This window comes from Gorilla gorilla, chromosome 2 (genome assembly GCF_029281585.2).
Source record: "Gorilla gorilla gorilla isolate KB3781 chromosome 2, NHGRI_mGorGor1-v2.1_pri, whole genome shotgun sequence".
Lineage (NCBI taxonomy): Eukaryota > Metazoa > Chordata > Mammalia > Primates > Hominidae > Gorilla > Gorilla gorilla.
In genome coordinates, this window is record NC_086017.1 from 181,043,872 (window position 1) to 181,065,397 (window position 21,526).

Here is a 21,526-nt window from a genome sequence, read left to right on the forward strand (position 1 = left end):
CTCCCTGTAGCTGGGACTATAGGCACATGCCACCATGTCTGGCTAAATTTATGCCATTTCTTGAGTGGAAGTATCAACTTATTTTAAAATATTAATTTACCTCTTAAATAATATTAGATTCATTGCATTTTATATTAGAGCTATTTTATATTAAATTTATTTTTTTCTTTGTGATAACATTAAATCACTAACATTATTAACTACATATTCTAAACTGCTTTTATACAAACGACATCAAAAAAAGGTCTGTTATTTGCTCTAGTTCCCTAGAATTTTCTCTTTGATTTTGTCACATATATATGTTTAACATATAAAATGGACCCAGAGAAAGTATTATTTAGAACAAAAAACTAAACCTATCAGCTCCCAGTTTGCATAAGTCTGATCAATAGGAATACATTTCTATATTATTCCTTTCCACTTGCTGAGATGGAAGTTCCCAGGAAACTGAATTTTTCAAGTTCCTACCTATTCATCAGTCCTCCAGAGAGAGATCTAGATTGGAGAATGCTTTGTTTAACACAACATGGTAATGAATTTCTTAATTTACAAAAACATGTCCAAAGGAATCCAATAGAGAGTAAAGAGCCCAATTTGTCTACTGTATAAAGCAAGGAAAATTCTGAATTTCAGAGACAACCCTAGGGAGAAGTGACAGAGCCCAGGGGCAAAGAGAAGAGATTCAGAAGGGTGGGAAGTATTCTAGAGTGAGTGAAGAAAAGTAGGCAGGTAGTCAGGAGCAGTGGGAAAGGACATGAGGAGGGCCTACAGGGATGGCCAGGGAACTCCTAGATATCAATACCTAGTACTGCTTATTTAAGTTGTGGGCTCTATGTTATGGATTAAAGCATATAAAGAGATAGGAAAGCCATTAGCATTCTAACATTGGAAGGAAGCGTGGAAGAGGAGAACCCAGCAAGAAAGATTGAGAAGAAAGGATTAGAGAGGTGGGATGAAAAGCAGAAGTCTGTGAGACATCCTGGAGGGTGGTGGGAGGCAAGTGATCCCTCAGGTTCTTGGACTTAAATACCATCTATGCACTGATAACTCTGTAGGGGAAGAAAAACATTTCCCTATCCTGTTAGGTTCTGTACCTGAGGCCTATGCATTAAACTGACAAAAGACAGATTAACAGAAGAAAAGTGTACCAATTTTATTTGATGTTAATATTTTTACCATTCATGAGGGCTTCATGGAAAAGAAGTGAAAAATCAAAGAAGTGGTTAGACTTCGGGGCTTATATGCCATCTTAACAAAGGGTGATAAATTGAAGAGAAGTAACTAGATAAAGAAAAGGGGGTTTGGGTTTATAGAGGTGGTAAACTGTGAAAAGGTAAAAATATAGGGGAAACTAATGGTAGATAAGGATTATAGCAAGGTTTCTTTGTGCAGACTCATCTTGGTGCTGTCTCCACTTCTGGTGGTAAGGGTTGTTTTCCTTGTCTCGGTGTGGGAGAAGAATGGGGACACCTTTGTGAGAATTTATTCTCTTTTAGGCAGATAAGGACAGAGCTCTTGCTGTGTCTGATTTTCTCATTTGCCTTCAGGTCAAAATTATCCTTCTGCCAAAGTGGCATATTTGGGGGCAACATATTCTGATTCCATTCAACTCCCAAATTTATACCTCCAGCCAAGACTTCTTCCTGAACTCTGCTTCTCATATAGGTGGCTGTGCAATCCATATTTCCTCTTGGATGTCCATTAGGCTTCTTCACATTAACACACCAAAAACCAAATTTCTATATTCTCATGCCAAACTTCTTTCACTCTTATATTTCTCATTTTAGTAAGTTACAATTCCATTCTTCTGGTTGGTCAAACCAAAAATCTTGGAGTTATCTTTGATTCCTCTCTTTCCCTCATATTCAGAATCTCATTGACTCTACCTTCAAAATATAACCAGAATCCAAGATGTCCCACTGCCTCTATAGCAAACACCCAAGTCTAAGCCACCATCATCTCTCACCTGTTTGCTGCAATAACCTACTAAGTCCCCACTTCTATCCCTGTATCTCCTCTCACAGTCTATTCACAACACAGCAATCACGGTCCTTTCTAAACAGAAGCCATTTTATGTCATTCTTCTAACCCTAATCCATCGTGGCACACCCTCTGAAGCCCTCATTTTACTCAGAGTGAAAGCCAAAGTCATTAAATGGCCTACACAATCTAGCCCCATTTCCCTCTGATCTTACCACCTACTCCTCTTCCTCTATTGAATCTGCTTTAGCCACTGACCTCCATACTATTACTCAAACACACCTGCACTCTCCCACCTCTGAACTTTTGTAAATGCTGTTCACTCCACCTTAAGTATGGTTTCCTAGGATACCCACTGGCCTGCTCCTTCTTCTTCTTCATGCCGTTTTTGGTCAAAGTGGATCTCCTCAAAGAGGACTGCCCTGACCATTTAAGTTCCAATTACACCCTCCTTCCCACTGCAAGCAGTCCCTTTACCCCGCTTTGTTTCTATTGTAAGGCTTTTAACATACAGTGGGCCCTCCCTATCCAAGGGTCCACATCTGCTGATTCAACCAATTGAAAATACTTGGGAAAGAAAACTAACAGAAAATAACAATACCACAATAAAAATAATACAAATTTTAAAGTTACATAGTATAAAAACTATTTACATAGCATTTACATTGTACTAGGTACTATAAGTAATCTAGAGATGATATAAAGTATATGGGAGAATGTGCATAGGTTATATGCAAATACTGTATCATTTTATATGAGGAACTTAAGCATCTGCAGATTTAAGCATCTAAAATCTAGAACTAATCCTGATTTACTCACTGTCATTCACTGTTACAGATTTTTGACAGGGGTCCTGCAATTAATCCCCAGCCGATACTGACGGACGACTGTATCATATAATTCGCTTTCTTGCGTTTTACAGTCTGTTCTCTTCTTCCCAAAATATAAGCTCCACAAGAGCAGGATGTTTGCCTCTTGAACACTAGTATATCCTCAGTGTCTAGAACAAGGACTGGCACATAATAAGCCCTCAATAAACATTTGTTTAATGAATGAATAAATATAACTCATTTCCTCAAAAATCTCCAGTAAAGTCTCTTGTAACTAATAGTTTTGCTTTGGCAAAAGAAAGAACAGGGGCCAGGTGCGGTGGCTCATGCCTGTAGTCACAGCACTTTGAGAAGCTAAGGCAGGCAGACTGCTTGAGCCCAGGAGTTAGAAACCAGCCTGGGCAACATGGAGAAACCTGTCTTTACAAAAAATTAAAAAATTTAGTTGGGCGTGGTGGCACAACCTGTGGTCCCAGCTATTCAGGAGGCTGAGGTGGGAGAATCCCTTGAGCCCAGGAGGCGGAGGTTGCAGTGAGCCGAGATCGCACCACTGCACTCCTACCTAGGCGACAGAGCAAGACCCTGTCTTCAACAACAACAACAATAACAAAAAATACTCCTCATTTGGGAGAGAAATAACTGTCAAATAATAAGAGTAAAATTGGAAATTCAAAAGTAAGTTGGAACTAGAAGTGGCTAGGGGAAACTCCTTACTGCCACCATCAATGATATAGATGGTGTGCTGGGAAAAGGATTTGAGCTATTTTTATATAAATATTTTTATATAAATATTAAATGGAAAGGAGACCCAGAAATTTGACCCATAAATCTGAGGTTATATGTGTGAACATTAGCCATCATTCATGCTGCTATACACAACGGGGAGTCATGGAAGGAAGAAGGTCTGGAGTGTAAAGAGCATAGAAGTGAGGAGAACAATTAAAAGGCCATTGCAATACTAGTTCACGTAGGTAATGATAAGGACTTGAACAAGGCAATGTTAATGGGAATGATGAGGGAGGGAAGAATTCCAAATATCTCAGCTGTAGAATCAACAGGATTGGTGACTGACTGGCAGAAAGGCGTGGTTGGGATGCATCCAAGGTTTCTAGCATGAGTAATTGAGTGAACAACGATGTAGTTATTAGAGTTTTACAGTAAAAGGGGCAGGTTTTGCTGGGGAAATGGTGATTTTTAGTTGGACATCCAGTGGAAACATCCAGAAGAAATCTGGAATTAAACATGAATGCAGTATTTTGGAATTAATCTGTAAACAGAATGCACAAATAGAAGAGACAAGAGGAAGGTGAACATATAAAAACGGTGGCCAGGAACATGTGAGAATTGGGTAAAAGGAGAGAAGTCAACGAGAAATCAGAAAGAAGTTGATATACATGCCAAAGAAGGAAAAGAAGTCAAGAAGAACAGTCAATATTGTCAAATACTGAGTAAGATGCTAGCTGAGAGAAGGTATTGGGTTTGACAAAATAATTCTTACTGGACGGTGGAGGTAGAAACCAAATTGTTGTAATCTAAGGAGTGAATGACAGAACAAGAGGACACTAAATTAAAGCTCTGCTGATGAAGAAAATAGTAAGGCAGTAACTTGAGGATGAGTCATTGTCTATAAAGGATTTTTATTCCCCACCATAGTCCTAACCTAACATTTATCTATCTAGTAGGCACTCAATACCTACTGAATGCAATATTTTCATTTACAGACCAGGTCTCCTATAAAATAGTCCAGTGTTTATGTCCACATAAAACAGCACAAAACAGATTCATCATTCTGGGTGGGTAGAGGGATTGAAGGAAATAAAGACATTTCATATTCTATATTATGTTTTGGGTTAATTGGCAAGAATAATTACTTCTTTCTCACCCCATCCCTGACTATACACACACCCAAATTATAGATTATAGAGGAGAAAGGAATTAAATGACTCCCGAGACCAGAACTGCATAGTCCAAAAAAAAAAAAATTCAGCAATCTTACTTTATTAAAAAATTAGGCATCAAGATGCTGCAATTTGCCTTACTTACACATTTAATTGCTCTTAGGTTAGATATATAATATGGGAAACCTGGAAAAAAATTTTAATGGTATAACAAACGCTTACAACCTAACATTAAGTGAAAAAAGCAGCTGCCTTATTGCATATGATCTCAATTTGGGAAACAGGAAAAAATATAAATACAAACACACATGCACACACACACACAAAGTCAGAATACTATAAGAAAATAAACTGAACGGTCACAGTGGCTCACGCCTATAGTTCCAGTTACTCAGGAGACAGAGACAGGTGGATCGTTTTGAGCCCAGGAGTTCAAGACCCGCCCGGGCAACATAAGGAAACTCCGTCTCCACACAAAAAAAGTAAAAATTAGCCAGGTGTGGTGGCGCATGCCTGTAGTTCCAGCTACTCAGGAGGCTGAGGAGGGAGATCAGTTGAGACGAGGAGTTCGGTGATGCAGTGAGCCGAGACTGCGCCACTGCACTCCAGCTTGGGCAATATAGAGCGAAACTCAGCCTCAAAAAAAAAAAAAAAAAAAAAAAGAAAACATCTTTCTTTTCTGAATTTTCCCAATTTTCTACAATTAAAAACGCTTTAAAGATCTCTATAAAGTCAGTCAAGGGAATTTCTATCTAAGGACTTACCAGCAATTTAAGCTCCTTCTCTTTTGGTCTAGGTGGCTCTAAAATAACAATAAAGGCTACAGTGATTGAAATTCACCAGACTTGAAATAGACTGCAGCCTTCTTCCTTCCCACCTTCTTAGAATCTTTGTCCTATTCATCTTCCTTACGCTTCCCCGGGTTCTCTTACTTCTGGATTCTAACAGTGAGTTGTGAGAAGCAACGCGGAAAACGGAATGGAGACTCCAGCTTGTTTTAAACGAGCTGTATTACCCCGCACAGTGCAGGAGAAAAGATAATTGGCTCAGGTCTCGGCTCTGCCATCTACCACCTGTGGAGCCTTAGATAAGTCAGTTCATATCTCTGTCACTCAACGGTCTCGGTCTTGTCATCTTTTACATGGAATGTCATGAAATATACAGTACGTTGCAGGAACTGCCTCAGGTAAAGACTTCTAGGGTTCAGTAGGTCTCAGTCGATCCCTCTGAGAAAGGCCGCACCCTAAATGCACAGACTCTGACTCTAAGGGGGTGGGGTCGGGGAATCTGCATTTTAGTAGCTTCTCAGGTGATTCAGATGCTCAGTCAGGACTGAGAAACCAGGACTCTTCCCAGCCCTCCTGTTCTCTGATCCACTTCTCTGCTTCCTCCACGTCCTAACGATTCTCCAGTTCCCGCACAGCAGGAGCGGAGGGAAGAGGGGAGAGAAGGCACCGCTAAAGGACCGCTGGCCCCGCCAGGCGGCCGACCTCCCCATTCCGGGGGCGCCAGCCGGCGGATTACATAACGGGCCTCGGGGCGCGCTCTCGCGAGGTTTCCACCGCCCCTTCCTCGCTCCACGTCAGAGGGAACCGGGCGGAGCGGCCAACATGGCGGAACGCAGGAGACACAAGAAGCGGATCCAGGTAGCAAAGCCGAGCTCTGGGCAGGGGGCTTCGGCGCGCTGGATAGTGGAAGGGGCGGGGAAAGCCCCCTAAAAGGGCGAGCGAAAGCAAGGGCGAGGTGGGGTGGGGTGGGGTGGGGTTCCGCCGCGAGGCAGCTGGCTGCAGGCTGCGTGTTGTGAGGGGCCTGAGGGGGGGCGGTGTTAGCGACGGCGGAGACAGAGACGGAGGTGGTGGTGGAGCAGCAGGGGAAGGAAGGAGGCGCCGCGCTCAGAATCCGGCTGCGGAGGCGCGGCTGTGGGCCTGGAGTTCCTGTGGTCGCGCTGTCCCGGGCCCGAGCTGGAAGGTCAGCCTCCTCTGGGGCGCAGACGCTGACCCTTCCCGGTGCTCCTTCCCTCCCTTCACCCCATCCTCTGGCCTTAGCTGGCCTGAAATTAAGGCCACGGTAATAGGGGTAGCAGGAGGCGGCGGACTGACCTAAAGCAGCTGGTTCTTTGTGCGCATAGACCGTAAGGGGGAATGATCTGGACTTGGTCAGCTGCCTCGGGGCCTAGGCAGGGATCTGCTCATCCAGATGTTCGGTTGCGTTGCCCTTCTTTCCCTTCAATATTATTAACTTAATAGTCCACTTGAAGCTTGCCGGCTTTTTTCCAGGCGACGTGGTGTAAACAACCACAACCTCGTTGGTGCTGCAACGAGCTGGTGGCGCCCAGAAACCTTTCACATGCCAGTGTGTAGTAACCTACATAACATCTCTCTCTAATTCCACATGCATGTCATTTGTGCATTTCTTCCTTGCGATTTTCCCTGGTTCTTGTTCTTTGCCAAGAGGATTAATTATGTAGAACATCTTGGACTCAGGATATTTATTAGTCGTCTCATCAGCTGATGTGCTGAGAAACCTTCATAAGCCCTCAAATTGATCACATGTAGTAAATTGTTACTATAATCATAAATTGTTACATTCATCATTGCCTTTCTGTTCCTTACTATTTCATTGCTTAGAATGATTTTTTCTTTCTTCCATTTTATCCCTTCTTTTTTTTTAAGTTTATCGATTTATTGGCCTACAATACAGATGTTTTGAGCTATGCAAGTTAAAATTCTTCTGTAAACTTTTTAAGTGCTGTGAAAAAGACACACATGATCAGTAAATTTGGAATTTTGGAATTTGGCAGAAATAAAGTAGTTCCGAACAGGGTGCAGAAGGGAATTAGAAAGAGGCAGATTTCGAGTTCAGACAGATAAGACTAGGTCTTAAGATCAGTAGAAGTTTCTAATTATACTGTTCTTAATCTTTGAAGAGTTAGTGTTATTCCTCTGACGTGGGTATACAGTATTTTATTAGATTGTATATTGAAATTGTGTGTCAGATTTGTACTTACAGAACTCCTTAGATTTACACTTGACAGTACAATTTTATGCCCTTCAATACACATTGTTTTACAATTCCAGTTGCTCTTTAATATTGTTGTAAGGGTTATATAATTCACCTTTTGAATAGCTGCTCTTATTTAGTTGTGATCTTATATTAAACAGAGGCTGTGGAGTAGTGTGACAGTGGCAGAGAGCTAAAACTTGAGCCAAACTGCCTGTTTGTACCCCACCTCCACCAATTATTGGCTGAGTAACTTTGAGCAAGTTAATTTTTACCTCCCTGTCTGCATCGGTAAGAAAGCATATTTACCTCAAAAAAAAAAAAAAGAAAGAAAAAAGAAAAACTTTAAGATTGCTGTGAAAATAATAGGTGAGTCGACTTATTTATTAAAAGTTATTAAAAGTGTTTGGCACGCAGCCCCTCCCTTCTATTCTACTCCTTACCCAGGATGAAGGATTTAGATTGGATTGTTATTTTGTTTTTTGTTAACTACTCTTTGATATGCTGAAGAAAGATTAACAACCCTCTATTCAGTAAACTATTAGGTTGGGAGTTATGTAGAGTATAGCTATTTACTTTCTATTATTTGAGGATTGATTATTAAAATCTACTGGGCATACTGCAAAATTAAGTGACATTTATTTTTCTGTCCTTGAAATTTTCTACATGGCTGTATAAAATGTTTGTGAGAGATCTTAGAGTACTACTTTCATGCAGCCTAACACACTTATGAAAATATACTAGCCTAGAAAGTACCTCAGTTTTATCATTCCAGATAATCAGAAACTATAATACATCACTTGTGATAAAAAGATCAAATGTAATGAAAAGTTCAGAGTTTAACTTACAAAAAAGATCCTGTTGTAGAATTTTTAGGCAAAAGGTCTGTAATACCAACTGAGTTTCTGTCATTTGTTGCTTGATGTTTTATGTTTAGAAAGATGTTTAATAGATTCAGTGATCTTTAATTATACTTTGCACATTGGGGAGAAATGTTTGATACAAACAAGTTCAGGGTTAAAAAAAAAAAGTAGCTAATTTGCTTTTTCTTTGTAATTCAGTATAATTTCAGATTCTCGTGTCCCATCGAAGTTTCTAGCAAGAGGACTGTTGTCACATTTCCTTCTTGGACTCATTACTGGTCACTGAAAACCAGAAGTGAGCTACATGTACTCATACAGTAACTACATATAGATTAACAATGTGCTGCTGCATAGTAGAAGTTGATTTACAATCCTGGTATCAAGAAATTTTAGAGTTTAAAAGGATCTAGTAGGGTTTGTTTGGAAGCCTTTTTGATAAATTCAGTCTTAACATGAAAGCAGAGTGGTGATCCTACAGCTGACTGATCTCACCCAACACCCTTGTTTTTCAGATAAACTGAGGTCCAGTGAGGTTTTGTGACTTAATCCAGGATCGTCAATCAAGATAGTAAAACCAGATTTAGACCAGGTCTTCTGATTCCCAACTGAATACTCTTTCTGTCTCACAATAGATAAAAAATAAGTTGCTTTGAAATACTTTAATCCTGACTTCTTTATTATTGAATTATACAACGTAAAGACTTAACATGGCTTGTCCTTGCTAAAGAGAATCATCCCATTCAGTATTCTGCTTAATGTCCAGTTGAGTTTTGAGACATTTAAATGGCTAATTCTTAGAACTTTTATAACCCTCCATTAGTTATTTTTGTTGCACCCATCTGTCTTCCTGACAAGCAATAAAACCTTGACATTTCATGGGCTTATGTGCTTAATTTCAGGACAGGGAAGAAAAGAGAAAATTTGGGACTATATAGCCAGACTATACAGGTCTAATTTCTGACTCTGAATATTGTGAAGAGAAAGAACTCAGGAAGCCAGTCCTAAATCAGAAAACTACCCCTCAAAGGCTTAATGGAGGGTTTTGCAGTTTAGCAAACCCATTGCTAAGGAAAGAATACAATAGAAGGGAGTTGGAGCTATTACAGAAGGGCACTGCTGTTGTCTAGATACTCTTGTACAGCGTTATTTGTGTAGCACATATTGTTACTAATGATTAAGGTCCCCTCCAGCTTTCAGATCTTATTGTTAAACTACTATTTGCATTTTTCACAAATATTTTATACTGCTTGAACCAAGCCTTTTTCTTTTTTGCTCAGTTCATGGTTGACAGATCAACTAAGCTAATTTTTATTGGATGTAGTAATTTTTAAAAGTTCCTCTGTATCACAAATTCTGTAAGATTGGTGCCTGTGACATACTTACTCTTGATTTTTTTCTCAAAAAGGTTAAATATTAGCTAAAATAACTTAGAAATGTCAAACTCTATTTTATTATAGTATTTGAGTGTTGGTGTATTCTAAAGTAAAAAATAGTATTTATTAAAGAATTTTATAAGAGTATTCTAACCAAACTTCCAATTTAAATAATTTTGTATTTTAAGTTACAGCACCCAGTGTATTGGTGTTGGGTGCAAAGAAAGGAAAGGCAGTCCAGCCTAAATTTATTGGCTCTTAGCTTCCTCATTATAAGACAGTTGTGTTCATTCATTGAACTAAGAAGTTCTCTCCATTTGTTTGAAGATTGATAGGTTGGTTTCTCTTTATTAGTGGGTGCTACTATTCCCAAAAGGCCTTCACTTTGTTAGAAGTCTTCTAGGAAAATTATAAAAATATTCTGTTTACATCAAAAGAGAACAAAGAGGGGGAGGTACTGTAGTCCAGTGTATAAACAAAAAGAAGGTAAAACTTTTATACCTTCTTATGCTGCATCAGGAGAACAGTGAAAGTGAAGACTGCATGCACGTTGGATGTGGTGGCTTGTGCTTGTAATCCCAACTATCTGTTCGTGTTCTCATGGTACTTTTTTTTTTTTTTTTTTTTAAAGAGACAAGGTCTCACTCTGGTGCCCAGGCTGGAATGCAGTGATGGCATCATAGCTCACTAGAGACTCAAACTCCTGGTCTCAAGTGATCCTCTGGCCACAACCTCCCAACTAGCTGGGACTCCAAGTGTGTGCACCACCTCACCTAGCTAATTTTTTTTAATTTTTTGTAGAGATGGAGTATCAGAAATTGTTACCTAGGCTGGTCTTAAACTCCTGGTCTCATGCAATCCACCTCGGCCTCCCAAAGTGGTGGGGATTACAGGGATGAGCCACTGAGCCCTGCCTCTCATGGTACTCTTCTACAGCAATCTATCTTTCTGGCTTCAACACCCAAGCAATGGCACAAATTATATTGTTGCATTGAAGGCAGTCTACAATATGGATAAGTTATTATAAGTTAATAAACTGCAATACTTTAAGAAAGTATCAGTAAACAAGTTAATTCTGTGTCTAGTTGGGAGAGATGATCCAAGTCCGTGTTTTCTGGTCTCTTCCTTTCATTGCCTCTTGATATTGCCTTTACAAAGGACAGGGTGCAGTTTTAGAAGAGTTTGGTGAACTTGAAATTAATTGTTAGAATGAGATTTTTAAATTTTGTGCATACATATCAGGTTCCCTATTGCATAATATGTAATCAACTTCTCAATTTTTTATGTATCCTAATATTTAATCAGGTTTTACATGTGATGCCTCTATCAGCAGTCAGTAGATTAGTATATTTATGTCTGTATTCAGGAATGGTATAACTGAGTGTTAGTATGAGTATATTTGTATCATGCCTAAATTTGATATGGTCATTCTCTACAATTACCTTCCTTCCAAATTTCCTTTCTGTTGATAAAGTTGGAAATCTGACATCTTTACCTAGCCATTTTATTTATCCTTTATCATTGAGTTCTACCTGTTCTACATTTGAAATGTTTCAGATATCTAAATTTCTTTCCCATTTATAGTCCAGTATCACACTACAATTTACTTGAATATTACAGTAGTCTTCCATCCATTTCCCTGCCTTATGCATTTTTTTCCAGTTCATCCTACACACAGCCACCAAAATCATGTCTAAATCATTTTTCTAATTATGTCCTATTCAGAAACTACTAGTGGTCTTTCTGCTGCTTACAGGGTAAAGTAGAAATTTCCTTGCCTACCTTGATGACTATTCTGCTTTTACACACTTAATCTCCCAGTACTTCCTAGCTTGTCTCTACTAGAGCCAAATTTTGTGTCATTCTCAGCCACAATATTTATGGCTTTTCAGTCAGTTTACCCAAAACTTGTTCATCTTTCAAACTTTATCTTCCTCTTCCACTGTTCCCATCCACATTGATAATCTCACTCCTAATTTGGGTGCTTTCACTTTGTTGCCAAGGCTGGAGTGCAGTGGCATGATCTTGGTTCACTGCAGCCTCAACCTACAGGGCTCAGGTGGTCTTCCTACCTCAGCCTCCTGAGTAGCTGGAACTACACATGTGCACCACCTTTTTCTGCCTTTTTTTTTTTTGTAGAGAAGGAGTTTCACCATGTTGCCCAGGCTGGTCTCAAGCCTGGTTTCCTGGGCTCAAGCAGTCTGCCTGCCGCAGCCACCCAAAGTACTGGGATTACAGGCATGAGCCACCCGACCCATCCTACTCTGTGTATTTCAAAAATATTTTTTCTGCCCCTCTTTTTGGGAAATAATAATTACTGCTTCTAACAGTTATGTAACAGAGTGTACATATCATGCCTTACAAATCTTTGCTGTTAACTGTAGCATCCAAAGATGATAGGGTGAGTACTCTGTAAGTCTGGAAGAACAGGTCACGTTTATTCAGACTTCTCCCCCACAGTTTTTAATCAGGCACCTCCCAGTAACAAGTTATTTAATTAGATCGATTTTAAGTTGACAACAGATGTATCAGATGAGGAAAAAATTGAGCATGTGTGGTGTGATTATATAATAGAATTGGTTTCTATAAACCATTTATAGTATTCAACTTTCATAGTATTACTTTTTCAGATGTATGGATATATAGACTATTATTTACTAATTGAGGCTCTGCGAAGTGTAGTGTATTTTACAAACATAATTAAATACTATCATTTAATATACCCGATACTAACATATATTAATATATTTTAGCATGGTTTCAAAAATTTTAATTAGGAATTTTTGCCTTTTATTATATCAGAAAGTATATTTTGCAGTCAGGCCTCAAATAAATCATTATGAATCTTGTAGTTGTTCCTGAACTTGGAGTGTTAAATTTTGAATTTGCCATTTTTTAAGGTTCCAGTTTTTTGCTGGGCATGGTGGCTCACGCCTGTAATCCCAAGACTTTGGGAGACTGAGGCATGCAGATTATCTGAGGTCAGGAATTCGAGACCAGCCTGGCCAACATGGTAAAATCCCATCCCTACAAAAAATACAAAAAATTAGCCGGACATGGTGGTGGGCACCTGTAATCCCAGCTACTTGGGAGGCTGAGGCACGAGAATCGCTGGAACTCAGGAGGTGGGGGTTGCAGTGAGCTGAGATAGCACCATTGCACTCCAGCCTGGGAGACAGAGCAAGAGTGCGTCTCAAAAATAAATAAATAAATAAATAAATAAATCTACTTTTTGTGATATATGTTTTCATATATAAAAGTTTTAATTTCATAAATACTTGGTTTTTATAGTAGTCTTCTTTTGGGTTGAGTGATTTGGGCTCTTAATTTTTATTGCCACAGATAGCCCACAGCTGGTAGTTGCAGACTGTAGGAATTGTACACTGGTATGATCTTACACAGGTAATTGGGCTACTGGAAGTAGAGGACTTGCGAAATACAAAGGAAGAAATGAGAGATGTACCTGCCAGGAGACTCAGTAACCAAAACAAAAACTTCCACTTCATGTAACAAATTATTCCTTTTTGGGATAAAGTTAAAGCTGAAACCTAGGTTTGTTGGTTGTTCTTTATTTTCCTCAAACATAACTGAATTCAGACTTCTCTTAACTTTGGAAAAACCTGACATAGATAAGTTGGATAGATTCTTTTTTCTATTTTGTATCATTAGATTTTTTTTGCTTGAAACAACTGTCTTTAGCATTAATTCTTAGCATCTTAGATTCTTGTCAGATTATTTTTTACTATTATTTGTCATTTTATTCTTTAATGAAGCAGCCCTTCCTGAAATCATTCACATTTAGATTATATGTTGCTGGAAATATTGAATGTTCTGTGTATTGTGCTTAAGCATGTAATTATAGACAGTAATTAAGTACAGTGCATTTGTTTCAATAGCTTACAGCAATAAGACAGCTTTTGAAAGTTTATACATAAGATATATACAAAGATAGACTGCCTTCATTTTCTTCAGTACGTGAGTAGGGAAAATAAATTCGCAGGAGGAATTGTCAAAGAAGTTCAGAATGAAAGGGAATAAAGGGAAGATGGGGAATGAGAAACAATGAAGAAAATAATAGAAAATTTGGGAAAAGATATAGAAGAAAGAAAGCAGAGAAGGATTAAAACGGCCTTTCCAAAACGACTCTGTCAGTGCACCTCCATTAATCACATCTTCAAATGAGATAGTAATATCTCTTTTTGCATTTTTCATTTTTGCCTCACCCTTACTGGAGAAGAGAAGATGAGAAAGACAGTCCCAGGAGTGTCTGGTATCTGCAGCCACAGGGGGAAAGGAAAGAGAATACAAATTGTCATTGTGTCAGTAGTTCTTATGGCTACCACATTGGGGGCAGCTGTCAATTGATTAATTTGAGAACTCCTGCAATCTGTTGTCCATTGTTCAGGATACATATCTTTGGCTGTTATTTTAACACTTATTTATGACACTTGTTTCTACTTACTTTGACATTTGGATACTCACTATTAGCAACATCTTATCTTTTTAATTACTGTTTTGTGGCTTATAAAAAGAGACTATAGGCCAGTGACGATGGCTCACACCTGTAATCCCAGCACTTTGGGAGGCCTAGGCCGGCAGATCACTTGAGGTCAGGAGTTCAAGACCACCCTGGCCAATGTGGCGAAACCCTGTCTCTACTAAGAATACAAAAATTAGCTGGGCATGGTGGCAGGCACCTGTAATACCAGCTACTTGGGAGGCTGAGGCAGGAGAGTCACTTGAACTCAGGAGGCAGAGGTTGCAGTGAGCCGAGATCGCACCACTGCACTCTAGCCTAGGCAACAGAGTGAGACTCCATCTCAAAAAAAAAAAAAAAGACCATATAAGAATGAAAGTGAACTGGTACAAAGTAGTTACCATTGTGGAAAAAACAACTCAAATGCCTCATAGTTGAAGCCAAGAAGCGGACAGGCTTTGCCTCTATCAACTTATATTTGAAAAACGTAGTTTCTTTAAATCTCCATTTTTGTCTTTTGAATACATTATTAGGTCTGCTCCAGAGAAAGCTTGAAAGCAAGGCCTGTACTCCACTTGAAAAGATTCATAAAATAGATTTGTAAATTATTATTCAGCGCATGAATTTCTCAAGTATATGATTATACTAAATTAATATTCATATGTTGCAGGAAGTTGGTGAACCATCTAAAGAAGAGAAGGCTGTGGCCAAGTATCTTCGATTCAACTGTCCAACAAAGTCCACCAATATGATGGGTCACCGGGTTGATTATTTTATTGGTAGGATTATATCAGTAAAATCATATTAGTGTACATATGTTATGAAGTTAACCTACATTTGGGATATGTAGAAGTTTTAAAAGTGCTTTCCAAATGTGATTGTTCTGGTGATGGACATATGGCAGTTGATTATTCTGTTCTTTTATGATTGAAAATGTCTATAATAAAAAGATAACATGTTTTCTAATAACAATTGTTGGAAATTTTTTTAAATAGGATTTATTTTCAGTGTTTTAAAATACTACCTTTTGTTTAGATAGTATGTGTACTTAGAACTAAGAGCATTGGCTTTTTTTCCCCAAACAATGTCATTATATAAGCTGATGTCATTTATAACACCAGAGCTTATAAGTAGGGGTTGAGTTTGCCTTTCTCATCAATTAAAAGTGAATTGCAGCTGGGTGTCGTGGCTCACACCTATAGTACCAACACTTTGGGAAGCCAAGGCAGGAGGATTGCTTGAGGCCAGGAGTTCGAGACCAGCCTATGCAACACAATGAGACCCCATCTCTACAAAAAAATTAGATGAGTATGATGGCATGCGCCTCTGAAGTGAGAGGATGGCTTGAGCCCAGGAGTTAGAGGCTGCAGTTAACTATGATCCCACCACTGTACTCCAGCCTGGGTGACAGAGCAAGAACCTGTCTCTTAGAAGAAAAAAAAAACTAAATTGCTAGTATAGAGGAAAAGTCCTTTATCGTCTCTTTCTTTACTGTTTTTAATGATTTGACATTCATTACAAGTTTTAAAAAGTAGATGTGCTAATCTCTTCAGATATAATATGTTTAGCTGTTTCTTGTGACAGCAGTGGATTGTTGACAGAGCTTCTTCCTCAGTGTATTAGAGTAAAACTTGATGAGAATTTTTATTACTTGCAGGGAGTGGTGAACATTTTGGTTTATCTACATATGCTTGTGATTAATAAGAGTGATAGTTACGTACAGATATTTTAAATTTTTGAATATTTCCCCATTAATTTAACTTGCTTTAGTTGGTCTTTCTGAATGCCATTATTTCCCAACATTACTTTTAAAAGATACTTAATATAGTTCACAAGTTGAGGTTTTGGGGAACTATTAATCATGATCATGTTAGATTTAATTTTCTGTTGAGTTTGGTTTTCTTTTTTGTTGCCAGAGTGTTGAAATTTCACTTTATAAAATATTATTTAGATAGACATAAATTCCCATGTATGCTAAATTTAAAATAATGAATTTCTTCTTTAGCTTCAAAAGCAGTGGACTGTCTTTTGGATTCAAAGTGGGCAAAGGCCAAGAAAGGAGAGGAAGCTTTATTTACAACCAGGGAGTCTGTGGTTGACTACTGCAACAGGTACTGTTTATTTCTTAGTGAAGAATAACATAATAATTTTAAATTTTCTTCATAGTCCTGAAGCTCCTTACATCATTAAATGTAGTGATACTACAACATAACTCAAATACTGTTTTCACATGTAACCTGATTTCTTTGGTACCTCTGGAAATTTGGTATTAGACTATTATACTTTTAACTGTATATAATTTTTATTTATGTTCTATTTTATATATTTGTGAGCCCTACTGAAGGGTCAGCAACAAAAGTCATATACCAGTGCCTACAGTAGAAAAGAAAGTTCTTTCTTTTGTAGAGCAAATTGGTTGAGGAGTCTTTTTTTCAAAACTTTTGCAGGAATTCCTATTAGCTGTGTTACTGCTACTTTTTTAGTGCCTGCACTCTGAGCCATAAGCCTCATACCCTTTCCTATTTGGTTCAGTGTTTGCTAATGTAGTATTTCTTCTAAAATCAAGGAAGCTGCAACATCTACCTTATCTTCTTCTGAGAATTTCGAGATGAAATACAGCTAATTCAGTAATATACATATATTTTTCATAATAGATACTTTTTCTGTTTTGAAAAAACTTTTGATGGTGAGTGGTTTACCTAAAAGACAAAATCACCTTCCTTTTGGAAGGAAGTATGCTGGTTTTTCTTTCCATTTCTTTTCTTTTTTTCTTGGTTTACTTAATACTAAGCATTTTCTTAATATATGTTAACTAAATTTTGTTTTCATAACACTAAAGCTTATCTTTTGGGATTTTAGATTATTTTATGTGCACTAATATTTTATTTAATGGCACCTAAAGTATCAGGCACATAAGAACCCTCTTAAAAACCACTATTTCACAACCTGGTTTCTTAAGCCATCAAGTTAAAGAATTATTGAATATTTCTTAAAATTCTTAGTTGCCAAAGACTAGAGGTTACTTACAGACCTTTTAGAAACAGTAGGTTTCGGCCGGGCACAGTGGCTTATGCCCGTAATCCCAGCACTTTGGGAGGCCGAGGCAGGTGGATCACAAGGTCAGGAGATCGAGACCATTCTGGCTAACACGGTGAAACCCCATCTCTACTAAAAATACAAAAAATTAGCCAGGTGTGGTGGCGGGCACCTATAGTCCCAGCTACTCGGGAGGCTGAGGCAGGAGAATGGCATGAACCCGGGAGGCGGAGCTTGCAGTGAGCTGAGGTTGCGCCACTGCACTCCAGCCTGGGCGACAGAGTGAGACATTGTTGAGACAAGGATGAGCTAACACTCATGCAGTTGATATTTGCTTGTCTTTTGTAGCAACTTGTCTAGTTAGAATTAGCTCCAGCAAGCATATATCCAGGGCAACTTGAATCTGCTCGTGGGGAAAAAATAAAAAGGTGAATAGAATTAGCTCCAAAGTACAAACTTCCAGGCTGGGCATGGTGGTTCACGCCTGTAATCCTGACACTTTGGGAGACCAAGGCAGGGAGATCACATGAGTCCAGGAGTTCAAGACCAGCCTGGCCAACATGGCGAAACCCCGTCTCTACTAAAAATACAAAAATTAGCCAGGCGTGGTGGCATGCACCTGTAGTCCCAGCAACTTGGGTGACTGAGACATGAAAATAGCTTCAACCCGGGAGGTGGAGGTTGCAGTGAGCCGAGATCGCACCACTGCACTCCAGCCTGGATGACAGAGCAAGACTCTGTCTTAAAAACAAACCAAAAAGTACAAACTTCCTTACCTGCCACAAAACTGATGTATTTTTTACATGTTGTGTAAAAATTAAGAGATGCTACAAATGCAGAAACTGGGGCACAGAGAACTTAAGTACTTTATCTAAGGCTACACAGCTAGCAAGTGGCAGATCTAGGGTTCTAAATCTAGCAGCCTGTCTCCACAGTCTGTGTTCTTAACTACCGCTCTATACTGTCTCCTCCAACAAAATGACGATGCATTTAATGGAGCTATTAGATCTGTAAGCCCAAATCTCTTGAGTAGAGCAGCCAGTATGAATCCACATTTTTTGGCTTTTTAGGAGCCTTGGTACCTTGTTATTTGAAAAGCTCAAAAGACCTGAGTACAGAGAGTGTCCAAAGACACTCGATTTTCATTGTATACGCTCTTCCCACTGATGTCAGATTGTTTGAGTCCTTTCTGCACTAAAATAAATGAGAATAGCATAACTTTAAGGTCTCCAGAGCCACTTCTAATATAACCATAGAGTCTTATTGGCCAGTTTTCATGAGTTGCTGCCCAATAGCAGACAAAATCACAAAGGGTCTCTTGTCCAGTTTCTTTTTTTCTTTTTTTGGCATCCTCCAATACTGTCAGTTTTTCTGAGGCAGCTAAGTGGCATGAGGGAGTCTGAGGAAAAACAAAATAGGAAAATGTAGGATGATAAAACAATCTTTTCTAATGTGATCTATACCTTTTTATGGCCTATATCATGAATGAACTCATACATACTAGGTTAAGTCTCCACAAGACTTTGTATCACTGACCCCCAGTCCAGTTATGTCGTCCTCAGTCTTGTGCACATGCCACACTCATTTTTTCTTCTAGTCTTTTTCCTATCATAACTTGCCACTTTCCCTAAATGGTTCTCTCTCCTCTGTCCCACCTGCCTCTCAAAATCACAAGCAAATCCCTCAAGTCCTTCCTCTACCGAATGTACTCTTCCCCAGGCCCTCCAGCCTTCATCAGCCTTTGTCTCTAAAGTTCTACTGAGTTTATCAAGTTAGTACCTCCCAGTTTGGCCCTTAACTATTTTAGAATTGCTACATATGTGTTAGTTTTTTAAAAATCTCCTGCCAGCTAAATCTGAAAACAATTGTAAGACTGTTTTATACTTTATTGTAACTCCATAGCAATTACCACAGTGTGAGCACTTCATAAAAACTCACCTTTGCCACATTGGTGGAAGTCCCCAACATGTCTGGCATTTAATAAATGTTTGTTAAATCTGAAAAAAAGATGGAAGTGAAGGAAAAAAATACAGAAGTAATTTTTTAAATGTTTTAGAAGCTGTTTTAAAACCATTTACTCAACAAATATTCTAGGCTCCAGGAATACAATAATAACTATGACTTGGTCCCTACATCAAAACATATTCTGATCTGTTAGGGAAGATTTATAACTAATCACAATGCAGTGTGTTGAATAAGGAAGAGAGAGATGGTGAAACTATGAAGAATGACATCACACAGAAAATGTTTTAAGTAAATTTTGAAACATAAATAGGTGATTACCCAACTAACAAGAGAAGAAAGGAAATTCATTCCAAGCAAAGGGCATAGAACACACCGAGATAGGAAAGTATGAATAGTTGTGTAAAAATGTCAGAGTTTTATGTTAGTAATGTGTTCTATGTCATGGGTTTAAAGCCAAACAGAGGCTCTGATACTATACAAATGTTAAATAATGTCAATCTCATCTTTCAACCTAATTGTGAAATTTTCAACACAATTTGATTGAAAGTTAATAATCTACTTTTCTTTCATGGGGGTGGGCAGCTGTGCAGGAAAATTGACAGAAGCAGATGATCCTGCTGGTTCTATTGCCTTCAGTATCTGCTCATCAGGGAAAAGGCTTTTTTCTACTAAAGTTGCATTCTTTGTTTTTAAAATTCTTTATTAAGAATCATTTTTTCCACTAAAGTAAATTTAAGAAAATGGGAACTGTTGCAAATGATTTAGAAGAAAATCCAAATTACTAATAATGTTGCTTCGTAGATAGCCACATTACCATTTGAGAATATATACTTCAAGTATCTGTATGTGTACACATGTACTCTTAATATATGGACATGTATATTAACTGCATTATAAAATGCTGGTTTTTCAATTAACATATGAGGAACAGGATGTATTTTTATTTTCATTTGGAGTGGTAATAAATGTTCCTGAAAGAAAATCTGGAAATCACATAAGTGCACAAAGAAAATTAGAATATATTTTCGTTATAGATTTTTTTTGTAAGACATTCTGGAGTAAAAAATGTAAGACTACACTTCATATTCAAATATGCCACTACTATTCTTAAATCCCACTTTGTACTCATAAGTAGTTAATCATTAAGGTCTCATTTCAGATTCTTGTTTGTTTATATATGTATATGTATTCATAGCAGATATGATGGTAGCATTTTGAGGGGCAGTTTGAACATTTGCACAATTATATGCACAATCATATTTGCATAATTTAAAAATAGCTCTTCCAAATAAGTAGTATGGGCCAAATGAGGAAACCTAGAAATTAGCTTTGTGGAAGTGCCCATAGGCTGGACCTAATTGGGGAGCAGATGGAAGCCCAGCCAGGCAGGTAAAACATAGAAACATAGGTGCTTCAGGGGACTGAACACAGTGACAGAAAGAAGTGGTTATCTGGGCAGGAAGAAAGCATCTAGTTAACAAGTGCTGTGATGTGCTGGAGCAGGCACCAGTGAGGTGTAAGTAGAAAGGTAGCTAGATAGTCACCATTAGCAGGCACCAGTGGTGGTAGTGAGACGTAGCTTCTAGATTGTATTGTGGCAATTAGACATTATCAAAGCAGGAATGAAGAAACCAGTCAGAAATTCTGAAACTAGAACATGAGATTTGAAAAAGTGACTTTTAGATGACAAAAATAAGGGCAACCCAATTTCCTGAGTAGGATTGTAAGGTTAAAGAGAAACTACCAAGCAACGTTGACTTAATCTGGGGTCAGATAAAAAATGAATAAAGCAAGGATCTCTCTCTCTCTTAAGAAGTTTACCGTCTAGTGAAGGAGCAAACAACTATTACAAATTATATAGTGAGTTAGAAGATAAGTGCTATGGATAGGGTAACAGGAAACGAGAGAATGGGAAGGTGGGCTTATGTTTTAAACAGAGTAGGTTGTGGTTGAGGGAAAACTTGAAGGAAGTGAGGGAGTGAAACAAAAGGACCTGCTTATTTGGGGGAAGAGCATTCTAAGTAAAGGGAACAGCCAGTGTGAAGGCCCTAAGGTGAGAATATAAAATATAGTAATAACGGATAAAAAGAGAGAAAACAATCTA

The 21,526-nt window shown here is 38.4% G+C and overlaps 1 protein-coding gene across 2 annotated transcripts in view; it reads left to right on the top strand.

Moving 5' to 3' along the window:
* Nucleotides 1-6,224: 6,224 nt before the first annotated feature.
* The window catches only part of SEC62 (SEC62 homolog, preprotein translocation factor), a 30,532-nt gene continuing 15,230 nt past the window's right edge, over nt 6,225-21,526 (top strand). The window contains exons 1-4 of one of the 2 annotated variants that reach the window (XM_019024173.3): nt 6,309-6,354; nt 9,084-9,160; nt 15,092-15,200; nt 16,427-16,532. In XM_019024173.3, coding sequence (XP_018879718.1) covers nt 15,170-15,200; nt 16,427-16,532 — 137 coding nt within the window. In that variant the 5' untranslated portion in view covers nt 6,309-6,354; nt 9,084-9,160; nt 15,092-15,169. Of the gene's footprint in view, nt 6,355-9,083; nt 9,161-15,091; nt 15,201-16,426; nt 16,533-21,526 lie in introns of both variants that reach the window. The other variant, XM_019024171.3, reaches the window with a different exon arrangement.